Source organism: Sardina pilchardus, chromosome 24 (assembly GCF_963854185.1).
Source record: "Sardina pilchardus chromosome 24, fSarPil1.1, whole genome shotgun sequence".
NCBI lineage: Eukaryota > Metazoa > Chordata > Actinopteri > Clupeiformes > Clupeidae > Sardina > Sardina pilchardus.
In genome coordinates this window covers 13,790,489-13,804,577 of record NC_085017.1, presented here as the reverse complement: position 1 = coordinate 13,804,577, position 14,089 = coordinate 13,790,489, and the positions used below count along the sequence as shown (strand labels likewise).

Below are 14,089 nucleotides of genomic sequence, written 5' to 3'. Positions count from 1 at the left end.
ACTCTCACTCCATGCAGCAGATTGAACTTGACTTGAGCGTTACCATATCGGAACGTAGAGCGCGCGGGCATGAAAGAGCGAGCGAGAGAGAGAGAGAGAGAGAGAGAGAGAGAGAGAGAGAGAGAGAGAGAGAGAGAGAGAGAGAGAGAGGCGGGGTTGAATATGTCATTGTTTGCATTCCGTAAATGATATGGTTGCTGGCACTACATTTTACTCTTAAGCGTACCTGTACCTTTTCTTGCATACCGGCAGATCTCCAAGTCGTTTCTGTCATCTCCATCTCCAGGTTCCGCGTGCCCTCTGGGGCTGAGTTAGTAAACAACATTTCCCAGGAGTGGCGCTATAGACTCACCTGTTCTCCCAAACTATAGCCTATACGTGTACAACTCGTTATGAGGCAGCAGAGGCTACAGAATCACTGTTTTCGTGCATTAAGATGACAAAAGGAAATGTTAATGTATCTTAAAATGCCTACCAGTCTGTGAATCAAAACACCCCAACACCGGCACAAGTAACATGTTTTTTAAACACTTTTAGACAGAATACATCAAATTGAATGAAGCATTTGAAAACACAATGAATAAGCTTGAAAGCAGGAGCGCCAGAAGGGCCGAGCACGTCAATTTAACCACAGCGGCCCCAATAGCACTGACGCGGCACACTCACGGTTGTCTTGCAAGCTGAACAAGTTCCGAATGCACATTGCTAAATATTAATTTATCTTAAAATGTAACATTTCGATATTTGACTGTAACTTCGTAAGGCTATATGTTTGGTATTTATACGACATATAGGCTACCATACACTACAGTCATGGTGTATTTCAAGTTTTACATCAGCCTACTTTATTTGTGTAGGGACATTTCTTGTTGATTAAAAAAAAAAAAAATGTTCATTGTTTGAAATAACACAAATCTACTGGTATTTTTTTTATTTGGTTCTTTGAGAAAATTAAAATGAAGCAATGCCTTCTGGGAATTTCAAGGCGGAATGAGTAAATCGCGTCTGAGTGTTTGTGTGTTGGAAGTTGGACAAGTGGTGGTCAAGTCATTCATTCAGTAGATTGGTGGTGGTGATTATACGTTTAACTTGTTCAAAAATGAATAGAGGCACTAAGCAACAGAAGGGGGGAGCAGAGAAAAAGAGACAAGATCAAGAAGGGAGAAAAATGCACCAAATTGGATTAATTTTTTCAAACGAACGTTACTCCAACCTCAGCCAGCGCTAACACTAGCAGCGTTGAAGTAAGCGACACTGGTTCACCCAGCAGGAGGAATATGTGCAGGAAGAAGAAAATTAGCAAGAGGGTGAGGATCAAGACATGAAGGATAATGATTTAATGGAAGTGGCAACCAACACAGAACAAGCTTGTTGTGGGTCTGACGGTGGATTACATGAAGCAACAGAGATGGAGACCAATGCTGCAGGAGGGAGCGTTGCAACAGTAAGCGTGTCTACTGGTATCTCAGAGGATGAGATCGACTATTTCAGTCGGCCAAACTCCACCACACTGAACTCGTTTTTCAAGTTTCATCCAAATCAGTGAAAATGCAACTATCGGGAAGGCATTTAGTCGCAAGGATGGGTCACAGCGCAGATGGGTTCACTATAGTGCTGAGAAGTTTTGTGCATTATATGACAATTTTCTTATGCAGTTGTTTAAAGTATGGGAGTTTGTGAGTGCAAATGCCAGGGCCATTTTTTGCAATGAAGCAATGAAGCTACAGATATCGATAGTACAGTGATTAATTGAAACGAAGCAATTCAATGTGTTCAACCATTTCCCCTTCATGTTCCTCTCTGACTGCACCTGAATGCTTTATTTAAATGTTAAAAGCAGACAAGTTGTCATCTGGGGATGCCCCCAGATTTCCCTACAGGAATTTATTTTGCAAATATGTAGGCCTACGCTTAAGTTTTTTCAGCCCTTGGCAGTTTGCAGGTCTGTGAAAAGGTCTAACCATAAGCACACTGCGATTCATCACCAATAACTTTAAGTCAATTTTCTTCACTATTATAAAATCAAGAATATAATAGCCTATTTGATGTCTCAATACCAACCGAAACATTCACTTATAGGTGAATACATACACTGTAGGCCTACAATCCACGTGAATGATGAGGACGAACATAATTTTTCTCCACTTCAAGCACTGATGGATTCTAATAGGTGGCCTACTGGAGAAGGGTGATACTGTACCTGTTTTCGTTCACATTAGTCTTGTCTGCACAGGTATGGACTTTATAGACTACAGGAGGCAATGGAGGGCAACAGGTACGATAGCCTAGGCTACAAACACAGGACTTTTACTGTTCCTTTATAATTATTGGGTTGAACATGCACAGTGGTGTCATGTACAGTATACTGAAAAGACCATGTTCATGTTGCACTGCACTTGTCATGACATTTTGAGTTTGTTAGGAGGCACAAAGCTACAGCTTATGTCATGCCCTCATAGCACAGCTTGTAGACACTAACTCGCATCAGACCACACCATTTCTTTTTCATATTTGATATATTTTTTCTGACCAACAGTATTTGTTACGTACTGAACATGATCAACTGAGCTCTGTGTTACAATTGGCCATATTTCTACTTAAACGTTGCGGATTTATGGCTACATACTGTATATGCTTAAAATGGTTCTGGACTACAATGACATCAACAGAATTCTGATATTACAAAATGATGTTCACATGATGCCTCAAATAATGCATGACTATCATGATAGAGATTAAGGAGGAGTCATCATTTGTGTGCCATCTTTCTCCATGTAGTGTAATTATTTTTAATTTTGTAGAACCCGACTTGAAGCTCCGGTGGAATTTTGATTTCACGACGATTCCACTCAGTGTGCTAGTAAATACTGCTGTGCTTTCATTGCCATTCAGTCATGTTTCTCGACTCCACACACAGCACCGCCTCTAGCCTGACTCTAGCCCCGAGTGGCCAAACATTTAGGTTGGGCTAGAAATCAGGAGTCCGTAGCACCAAGATAGCCCCAAATTGGCACCAGTTAGCACCTGCGCCTAGAGGTGTGAAAGCAATTAGCCCCAGCACGGCCTGGCTAGCTCGGCTTTGGCTCGACGGTCTAAAAAGGGGCTAAGGATGCATGAATATCCTACCCCAAGCACAATGATGAGGATGATAAAGGACAAGCAAAAAATCCATTAGGATCACTGCTGTAGTGATGAACAGTGACCTCCATATTAATATTACTTAAAAGGCATGCCTTTAATGTCATTTAATTAAACATGTACATGGGAGTCATTTGCCAAAAATAAAATCAAATTGCCATAGATAGAGTTTTCAGATAGACGGCCCTCACCATCCTCGATACATTTCAATTTTGTGTCTGTTGTTTAGCTCCCTGATTGTGTCATACTCCAAACTGCCCTCATGTCCGCCAGTTTTAAAATATAGTGGTGTCTTTTCGAAGTAGTGATCCCAGTTCCCGTGCTTGTCTGCTCCGAACCCGAACACTCTGACCTGGGAAGGGAGGATTCATTTAATTGTTTACATCTGATGTTATGTGGAGGTATGCTGTACATATGGACAGTATACTTTTCTGGCTGGATTAAGCTATCCTTAAATCTAAACAGTCTGAGAATTGCAAATTAGCTGCTTCCTGAGGATGTACCATACTTGACCTAGAGAAAATAAAACCTCTATTCAAGACTAGGTAAACTCAATGTAAAACCTTGCCTTTGTTGTCTTTGTACCTCGTCTTTGTTGAATAACGGGAGTCAAGAACATACTGTAGCCACGCCAAAGACTGTTATCTCACCCTTGAAATTCAGTTAAATCAATACAGGTTACTGCATTTCTGCATTTATGATCACATGGCTCACCTGGTCACAAATATGAAGAGCCAGAACAACAGTCATAAAACCGGTGGATGGATACATGCCATGTTTTTTTAGCCAAACTTTGTGGGTATACTGCATGAAAGTGGGATTAACAACCATCACCTGAAGAGAGGCAGAGGAAAATCTTTAAGGCAAAAGGTAGAAGTCTGATACACGACAATATAGACAAAAGTATTGGTATGCCTGTCATTACACCCATAGCAACTTTAATGCCGTCCCAATTTAAATCCATAGGCATTAATATGACATTGGCCCTCTTCTTATAACAGCTTCCACTCATCCAAATAGGCTTTCCACAATTACTTTGGAAATTAGGCCAGGCACTGACGTTGGACAAGAGGACCTGGTTTGCATCCAGTTTTTATATAGCTGTTCACATGCTTTTATTGAATGTAGGCTATATCCGATTCCCACCCCAGTGAGAACTGGTGATAGATCCTGAACTGATCCACATGCAGGAAGAGACAACAAACCAACACACACACACACACACACACACACACACACACACACACACACACACACACACACACACACACACACACACACACACACACACACACACACACACACACACACACACACACACACACACACACACACACGAGGTAGCTAACCCAACTGACTGAATACCATTATTCATTATTAGAATACACATTATTCATGGTACAGTATACTATGAGAAAATGTCACAGCACACCACTATGATATAAAAAAAATATCACCCTCATGTTGCCAAAAAAGCAAAAACAAAAAAAAGCTTATTTTGACACAATGTTGGACAATGAAATGTAATATTAAACAGAGAATATCTGGTGGATTTCCCTAATCATTTCCACAAAGCTAAGTCAGATAAAAGTTAGGGCCAAGTCAGACTGAACTAGAGAATATTACCTGCTATGGACTTGGACATTCAACAGAGAACTTTGTGGTGGCATTGGCAAGGGTGTCCATGCCCCTGTTTGATGCGGATTTCCTGTGTGCTCACAGACTTTTGATGGAAGTTAAGAATGGACAACCAATCAACTTCCTGTTTACACTGTATAAAGTAGGCTATGACAGGAAATGACAGATCACTGTCCTGTCAGTTTTAATATACACTGCCTGGCCAAAAAAAGGTCTCACACTTTAATATATTGTTGACTGCCTTTTGGTTTGATTACAGCACACATTCCCTGTGGCATTGTTCCATGAGCTTCTGCAATGTTACAGCATTTCTTTCTGTCCAGCATTGCATTATTTTTTTCCCCAAAATCTTGGATTATCACCAGACTAAGATCAATCTTTTGAGATGGAACATAAATCTGGCGAGTCTGCATTGTAGTTCTGCTGCACAAGAGGCATGATTAATGTGCATAGTTCAAATGACTCTATACACTTGGATAGTCCTTCAACCAATCAGGGGCCGGTTTCCCGATAACGTTCACTCTTAGCGAGCTACGAAGACTCCAAAGGTATAACTTACCAAAGTTGTTTACCTTTACAGTCGTGGTTCCCGAACTATCACTTAGGAGTCTTCTTACGAAAAGCTCCTTACGTCCGACGTATAAGGCACTGTCCACCATGAAGGTGCTGAATTAGGTGACATCGATTGCTCAGAAATCGATTTTTTATTTCACGCGGAGGCTTGACATACTTATGAAAGCGTTCTTTGCACCAAACAACATTGCTTATAATAGTCTATCGCCCCCACAACATTCACGCAACTTCAACGTGGATGAACTTATTAGCACACAATGATAAAAAAGTAGTCAAGAAATTAAATGATCTACGTCCGCCAAGTAGGTTATGTTTTCATCTGGGTTTGTTTGTTGGTGTGTTAGTTTGTTTCCCGCATGGATAAAAAGATTCGAACGCTTCATGTTTGAAAGCAGAGGTCTGCGCTCTCTGAGTGCTTTTCTAGTTTGTTTGTTTGTTTGTTTGTGTGTGTGTCCGTTTGTTTGCAAGATAGGCTAACTCTAAAAGTTAAAGGTAGATTTCGATTAAATTTCCAGGGAAGATCTGAAATGACCCAAGGAAGAAACTATTTAATTTTGTGAGTGATTCGTATCATCGTCTGGATGCAGGAGGCGTAGGCTACATGTGTTTGTTTGGGGGAGGTTTGTGCTTTTCTAGTTGAAATAGGCTATGTAGACTTTTTTTTTAATCACAGCTGATTGACCAACATCCTCATTCAGTATTGTGTGCCTTTGGTTAACATTAAACATGACAGCAAGCCCGCACATTAGGCCTAAACATTGTAGGACGGTGGGGGGAAGCAAAGAATAAAGCGCTTTTAATTATTTTCAAATGCGTGCCGTGCACGTTTCATATTTGTATGAAAACATTTCCAGAAACTATTTTCTAAATTAGCATACTTACATAAAATCATTGGCGAACCAAAATAGTGATTTTGTATCATGTGAGTTGCATGCGTAACGGAAATTGCTGTAGGGTACAGTGGCGGCGACTAGCGTCTCGAGTCGAAACATTGCTAAGGTGCAGCTAAGAGAGATCTAAGAGTTCTCCAGACCACTCTTACCAACGAACGACGTGCGAAAGACATTCGTAGCAAAGAAGCTTTCGGGAAATGCGTGAGGTACTTAAGGTAGAGCTTAAGATAGAGGTTACGAACTACGTAGCGTTAAGAAGGCTTCGGGAAACCGGCCCCAGATCAACAATGCAGGTGCGCCTGGTGGTTATAAGCCAGTTTGTGATTGGTTTCAGCAAATGGAAGCAGGAGAGATAAATGTGCAGGTTTCCAGCCTGAGCTGCAGGGAAGGATCCAATTGCCGGCAGATCAGGCTGGGTTTATCTAGTCTAGTCTTCTCCAGAACACCCAAAGATTCTCAATGGGGTTAAGGTCTGAACTCTGTGGTGGCCAATCCATGTGTGAAAATACGTCTCATGCTCCCTTAACTAGCCTGGCACGCCCTCCCAGTGACGTAACACCTTCGGCTTTTGCTGTCGCTGGTCTGGTCAACTGCTAATCGGGAAGGATTTCTGAGTTCCCGAAATCTGCGGAACTGCCCCCTTTGGTCGAGAACCAAACTTTGAGCAGCTCCAACGGCTCTGGGTAGAGGCGTGTTCAAGGCAGAGGAAAGAGTGTTGTTATTGGTTTAAACTCGGCAAACCGCTTTCTGACATCGACCAGTAGCAAATCGAGGCACTTAAAGGAGGCGGGTCAACCAGCGCTTGGAGAAACCGTGTTAGCACAGGCTCTTGGTCAGACTTAAGTCTAGCAGAGCCTTTGAAAGTCGATGGTAATCAGGCTACCCTGAACCACTCTTTCACAATTTGAGCCCGATAAATCCTGGCATTGCATTCTTGTATATCAATCAATCAATTAGTTCCTGTTTGGCTTACCATAATATGTTTATTTGTCCTTTGTCCTCTTCTCCCTTTTAGTTTTCCATCATTGTACACAAAGTCGCTTAGTTATTTGCTAATACTGTATAAGTTAATCGAAATGGAACTCAACATTACTCACCAATCTTACATTTGCTTTTATTGTTGACTTCACAGGCATGTATGTCCTAGGGGATATAATAGAATGAACTAATCACTCATGTGTTCTGTTCAATTATTCACACATCTGTCAACTCCAGAGACAACATACAGTGACCTCCAAAAGTATTGGAACACATGCTAAATTTGACAATATAAAATCATCTTTTGGAAATTGCTCTTAATGCCTTAAATGCGTATTTTCAGAAATACGGATTTCAATGAAGCCCATGAATAGGACTTCCTGCTTTCAATGATGTAAAATGATGATTTGTACATCATTGAAAGCAGGAAGTCCAACATTGAAATCTGTATTTCTCCCATCTCAAGGCAAACTGAAGGAATGATGCACGCCCATTCAAAAACATGACTGTTTTTCTAAAGATACAAAGCTTAATGCTAATCGGTTAAGTGTCCCTTTAGTGAAATACAATGCAATGCAACCAGAGAAATGTTACAACAGACACGTGGCAGTTGTTTAGGGTTGCCTAGCAGAAGTGACTTTGCTTATAATTTGTGAAGCAAAACGATTGCAAAATGATTTATAACAACTTTGCAGTAGAATTAAGGATAGGCTACTGCTTATCACAATGTTGTGACTTTTTAAAGTTTATGGTTTAAAATGAAAATATAACCAAGACATTGAAGTGCCTTTTTTATGATCTTACTGTCTGATCTTATGAGTAGTGAAGACACTAATCAGCCATTCCAGGTCCAGAGTCTTGAAGGCAAACAGTACCAAATGAGTGGTGCTGTCGATGTCAACAGCACTTTCAGGGTACATAATGCGATGAGTAGTTTTTGATCCTACATCCTCTTCGAAACCTTTGATAGGCCCTCCGTTCATCCTGCTTGTATAATGGTCATACATGAAGAGTTAATGAGGGATGCAATCTGCTTGGACAAATGAGACACACATGATACAAACTTTTGTTGAAAGGCAGTTCACCTTAAAGGGATAGTTTGGGTTTTAAGACACGAAGTTATATGGGTTCCCTGTCAGCAACGTTGTGCATCAGCACTGACTTACCCCCCGACAGCGTCCTGTGAGCCGAGATCCAGCCGGTTGCCGGTTGCCGGTTGCGCACAGTAAGTAACACCATAAATTCACACATTTCACAGTGATAAGTTTTAGGTTTAGACAATTTTGCATGAAGTAATTTTGTTGTAGAAAAATAAATTCGTTAATAAATACGGTTAATATGATGCTGTTTAATTAATTTACAAATGGTGCACTGTCACTTTAAGACTCTTGCCAACTCTTGCAGGCTCCACTCAGTGGCTACTGTGCCTATGGCTGTGCCCTTGCAGTTTATAAGTGATCAGGAGTGGAACTAGTCTTCACGTTTTTCTTGACGTCTTTCTAAACGTTTCTTATAAAAAGGAGATATCAGTTATCAACAATGACAAGCCCGCTGGCACTCTCTCTCCCTTTCATGCGCGCAGCGCGCTCAAACCCGTTCCCAATTACGTTATGAGTAACAACGTGAATTAGATTTGCTGCAATAGAGATTTCAAAGAGTAGGCTATCATCTCTAAATATGCTGTTTTGATATTGACATCGTAAATGTAAACTATCTCTAGAAGAGTGTAAAGCAGTTTGCAGTAATGTTAACCACAACGTCGTTGCTGGAAAAAAGAAATAGCGAACAGCCCATTATAACTTGTGCGTGGCGGGCCAGATCTATATGATAAAACTAATGTATGCTTGGCGTGCCGCATTAGTTTGGACACCCCTGAGCAGTCCCGTGGCCCTTGCGGCCCACAGGTGCAAAACTGAAAGTTCGTTGCGGCCCTCGTTGGGGTGCTGGCGGCCCAAGTTTGGGCTGATAAGGCTGTGTTTGAAATACGGGACAGGAGCTGTCCCTGAAGGGACAAATCAATATTACTCATAATTCGGGAAATCCCGCGTAATACGGGACGGTTGGCAACCCTACTTAAAACCCGAACTATCCCTTTAAGATCCAGGACTTTATACAGTACATGCCCTGTAGGTCAGGTGGTCTGGGTTCTGTTTCCTCTACCTGTACTGTAGGTGTGTGTAGTGCGGCGATTCTCTTCTTTGACTGCGGATTACAGGTTTTGAGACTTTTTGTGCAGGCTAAAATGAAGTGTTGAAGAGAAATCGCTAGCAGTTACACTTTACACATTTTAAATTCAGATGGGGTTCAGCTTCTTTCTGAACACAATGGTTTCAAGGAACTATGATTACTTACGGTAACTGTCCAATGCATGTTCTAAGCCTATTTTCCCTCAATTTCCCTGATGTTGATGACTAATTTGTCTGGTTGCTAACATCCAGTGTTAGTTTGATTAGCTTGCTAACTAGCAAACGCATTTTACGTTTCTCCTCCCATCTTTTTACACGAAACTCCCACTTTCACCTGATATGCATATGCATGAGAAGGAAAAGCACAATTTGACATTCTCCGCTCCTGCGGCAGGCAGTCTTCGTCTTTACTAGTCTGGTTTTCACCATAAGCTCAATCTTTTAAGATTGAACATTAGTCTGACGAGGCTGCGCTTTGTTTCTACTGCACTTCGCGTCGCTTCAGTTTCGTTATCGTCACGTCACCAGCCAATAGCGTGCCAGGACTAGAGCAGGGCCGTTTCTGATTGGAGCCAAGGTTCTGGCAGTAAACAGAGGAGAAAGATCTGCTGGTTTCCAGCCTGGGCTGCCGGGCGAAATTCAAATTCCCCGGAAGTTCAGGCAGAGTTCACCCAACCTACGTCTTTACCTCTCTGCGGCCTGTTTGTACATACCTCGCCATCTTTTTAAGCTCACATGGCAAAATAAATACGCATGAGGTGGGCGCAAAAGCATTAGTACATCTGCCCCTCAGTCTTGTCTAGGTCTCTATATTTAAAAACCAATGATCTCAGTGTTGACCCTTTACAAGACTCTGTCTTGGTCTTGACATATGTGGTCTAGTCCCCATCACTAAATTGTTGTAAGAAAATGTGTGATCCTTGATTGGTAATGCTAATTGGTCACGTACAAAATGACAATGGGGCATTCACACTTACATGTTTAATGACACCAAATTAACGTGGTTGTATTTCTTGGGTATACATTTATTTTCTTTTTCTGTCAGCCTACGGTCCCATGATCAATTGTTTTGCAAGTGATCAGACAAGTAACAGAAGCACCGGAAATAATTTGACTTTCCGGCTCCGCCAGACCTAGCCTAGAAATTAGACGCCCAGCAGCATTAAATCTAATTTGTTGCCAGGGTAGTCTAGCAACTCTTCGTTGACTTGGGAGCTGGGCTTTGGCAGCGATCACTGAACCAATCACATCATGTATAGAATCGGCGGACAGGCTTAACATAATGATGACTGACATGCAACCAGAAGTTGTGACCATTAAGCATCCTGCTACTTCTGAAAACAAGAAGATGATTTGTTTAGCACTATCCTATTACGTGGAGAGGGAATTGGAAAGACAACTGGTTATCCCACCCCTCCGATTGAGCCCTACTATGGTGAGTTCCTACCTATCCTATCTTGATGCGGGTCTGGCTCGTTAGGCTACCGCAGACCAGCAGTCTCCTCATTGTGGAGTGTTGCCGGTCCACTGCTCATAGTTTGAGAAACGCTGTCTCATAGCCATCAAAAATATCAACACATTTTTGATACAATATAAACCATACCTGAAGACAAAATCACTGGCATCGATCAGAGGTCCATAGTGAGAGTTCTTCAGGTTCCCAGAGTTGCCCACCACAGAACACACCCTGCAGCGGTCTGGACTTCCATCCTGGTAGTGCTCCCGGTCAGGAATGAGTTGGAACAACTTTTCCACAACCTCACTATAGTTGGCTTGTGTACGAGAGGGCTGTAAGCTCTGTCAATAAAACATATACAGTCAGAATCCTTGTCTTAGGTAACAAAGTATATTAATTTGAGCCCTAATTGCCTTCATTCATCGTCAACCTCCTTTCCATTGTGATGTTTCCCTGTAACCATCCAACACCTCTAATGAACCTAATCTGGGAAGGACAATTTTTTTCCCTATATCATAGGCTACCATCATTACCATCAAACCCATCATTCATGTCAATCCCACATCTTTTTCATATCCATTACTTTAGCTAATTATTTCCAAACTTCAGGCCCCCAAATTTCATGACACAATCTGGATTCCTGGATTTGATATTCTAAAAAAAGAAGAACATTTCTAAAAATCATGGGAGCCCATGTCTGTCAAAAGGGAATGAGGAAAAAAGTAGAAATTTTCAGATTCAAAGTAAAAATTTTGAGATTCGACAATGTTCAGCTATCATGATAGTCAAATCACGTTGAGTATTTGAGACCCCATGCAACGTTTTCATAGTCATAAAATTGCTTAGAAATCGTTGTTTTGCTTGACTGACCAGTTTTATCGAAAACGGTAATATTTCCTCCCGCCCCCAGTGACCCTATCTGCTATTGCAGCCTTGCATTTTGTCCGGGGAGCGATCGTTGTTTACATCTGGAAGTCTGAGACGAAGTCTGAAGTCTTTGCATTGATTAGGTACTTTAGAGGTCAAAGGTCACAACTGATTAATCTGTGTTATTTTTTTTTAATCAGTTATTTTTTATAAAATGAATTATTCAAAATTAATCAGTTAATTTGACAGCCTTAATATAAATATACACGCTAAAGCTGTAGGACAAAAGCATAAAACGAGCGAAGACGAAAAGTGAAAGCGAAACTGGAGATGAGATCGCCAATCCTGCATAGTTTCTCTTTAAAAGAGTTTATACAAATGATACAATTCTGGCTTTACTGGCTGAAGTGCATGGAGTTGGACTGAATGTCCTTAGTCTAGTGTCTCACAGGAAGTGATGCTGCTGGTTGCTAGGATGTTGTTGACATGGAATTTAAAAATTTCTCTGATTATTTGGACTTCGTAGCAAATAAAAAGAAATCTTCCATACAAAATGTTTTGGATAAAAAAATAAAATAAATAAACAAAGTGAGCAAAATCATTGGCTTGGGTGCCTCACCTTCCACCACTTGTCTGTTTTTTTGCTTAGGATACTACTGTTGGTTGACATTAGTGGATGACACGAGGCATTGAAGCGTTCAGAAAACCAGGAATCCTCGTTCTTCTCCAGAATGCAAGATCCGCAGGCACAGGGTGATGTTTGGAAGTGCAGATGGTTGCTTAGCAAGTAGAGAAGTGTGCAAGAAATGACACCTAACAGAGATATTAATTTCCCTTTTCTGTTTACAATATGGCACATATTCCTCCGATTATTGAAGATGAACTGCATCTGGAAATGAAGTAAAATAAAATAAACTTCTTAATGATTACATATGGGCCTAACTTAAAAAAAAAAAAAAAACATGGAACAAATACTTTTCACGTGTGAGTAAAAATAATGGACAGTTCCGCCAACACTACACTTGATTTCCCATTTTGTCTTCACTCACTCGGCTTGAAGATTGCCTAATAGTACGGTGCATCTATCCCTTTGCATTGGCTATACAGTGCAACTACTGTAGTTATCTCTTAAGTTGCTAATCTTCCCCTCTCAAGGAATTCAAAGTTCAAAGTTCATTGTCATGTTCTCATAAATAAGCATTTATAATGTAGATGTAAACAGGCAGTCCAAAAATGTCCAGAAAATCAGAACTGTGTCATGGCCTGCCAGTGTAAACGCAGCCTACGTATTGGAACTTCTGACAAGCTCAGACTTGTGGAATGTGTGTGAGAGTATACTGTATGTGCAGTTGCACTCATAATTTACATACCCTGTACATACACAATGGTAAAGTTGACTAAAATGAGGAATACAACATTTGCAAATTGATCTTAATGCCTTCAATAAAAAAGGAAAAAAAAAAAAAATCTATAAGGACACCAATTTTCTTTCTGAGTGAATAATGTGTTGTAAATAAATAAATGATCAATTTCCAAAATATATTTTTTTATTTGGTCAACTTTAGCATGTGTATGTAGGTATGTATACTGATGAGCACAACTCTATGCAGACATCAAAATGTCAATATTTTTTACCTCACAAGTGACAAATTTGAGAATTTGAACTCTTTTTTAAAACAGTTTTAAAACAGAGACATAATGTACCTCCAGTGAGCTTTAAACCTTCACATTGGTACGCACTTGACTTAACAAGTGAGCTACAGCAATTTCAAAAACAAGATGAGGGGATGTGCCTTAAGAAAGTACCATGACGCATTAGATAAACTCAAACAGGTTCAAGTAATCAAGGACACACATCACTCCCATTCTCCACTCGCTCCACTAGCTTCCAGTGTCCATTATGATAGAACATAAAGTCTCCCTTCTCACTCACCAGTGTGTCTGTGTCCGCAGCACTCCACCCCCCATCAAATGTGAACGAATTCATGTCATGACTTACGTTACAAACTCCTCAGTGATATCCCAGTAATTTTGTATATCTGTGTTTGTGAACTGTTGCTGTTAACTGTCCAGGTATTAAAGTGTGGCATCCCAAACTAAGGGGTGGTAGACATTCAGCTTCTGGGCTACATATTTAAGAAACAGGCTTGTCTTGTCTTGGCACCGCTTATGTAATAGAAGGACTGGTTATGTACCACTACTACTTTTAGTAGTAAGCAGCGGCTGCACCGTAGATGCAAGGCCCTATTGTTTTTGCTCAGATTATTATTACTATTATTATAGTGGACCTTTTCTTACCGAGCATCGTTTTGGGCTCGCACTAAAACTCTTGTAATTTGGCAGCTACATGTGGAATTATT

The 14,089-nt window shown here is 40.8% G+C and overlaps 1 protein-coding gene across 4 annotated transcripts; it reads right to left on the bottom strand.

Annotated features, from left to right (window-relative positions):
* Positions 1–3,208: 3,208 nt before the first annotated feature.
* LOC134072561 (CMP-N-acetylneuraminate-beta-galactosamide-alpha-2,3-sialyltransferase 1-like) lies at positions 3,209–13,803 on the bottom strand. 4 transcript variants are annotated; one of them, XM_062529311.1, is made up of 7 exons: positions 13,663–13,803; positions 12,349–12,618; positions 11,010–11,203; positions 8,025–8,207; positions 7,349–7,385; positions 3,853–3,972; positions 3,209–3,490 (listed from the first exon to the last, which is right to left on the bottom strand). In XM_062529311.1, exons 1-7 carry the CDS (start codon positions 13,714–13,716, stop codon positions 3,326–3,328), a joined length of 1,023 nt encoding a protein of 340 aa, XP_062385295.1. In that variant the 5' UTR covers positions 13,717–13,803; the 3' UTR covers positions 3,209–3,325. The 4 variants fall into 4 exon arrangements, with proteins under 4 accessions (XP_062385295.1, XP_062385293.1, XP_062385294.1 ...); XM_062529309.1 differs by having other exon boundaries at positions 3,210–3,490; positions 7,340–7,385; XM_062529310.1 differs by having other exon boundaries at positions 3,210–3,490; positions 7,340–7,385; positions 8,025–8,204.
* Between the last annotated feature and the right edge of the window lie 286 nt (positions 13,804–14,089).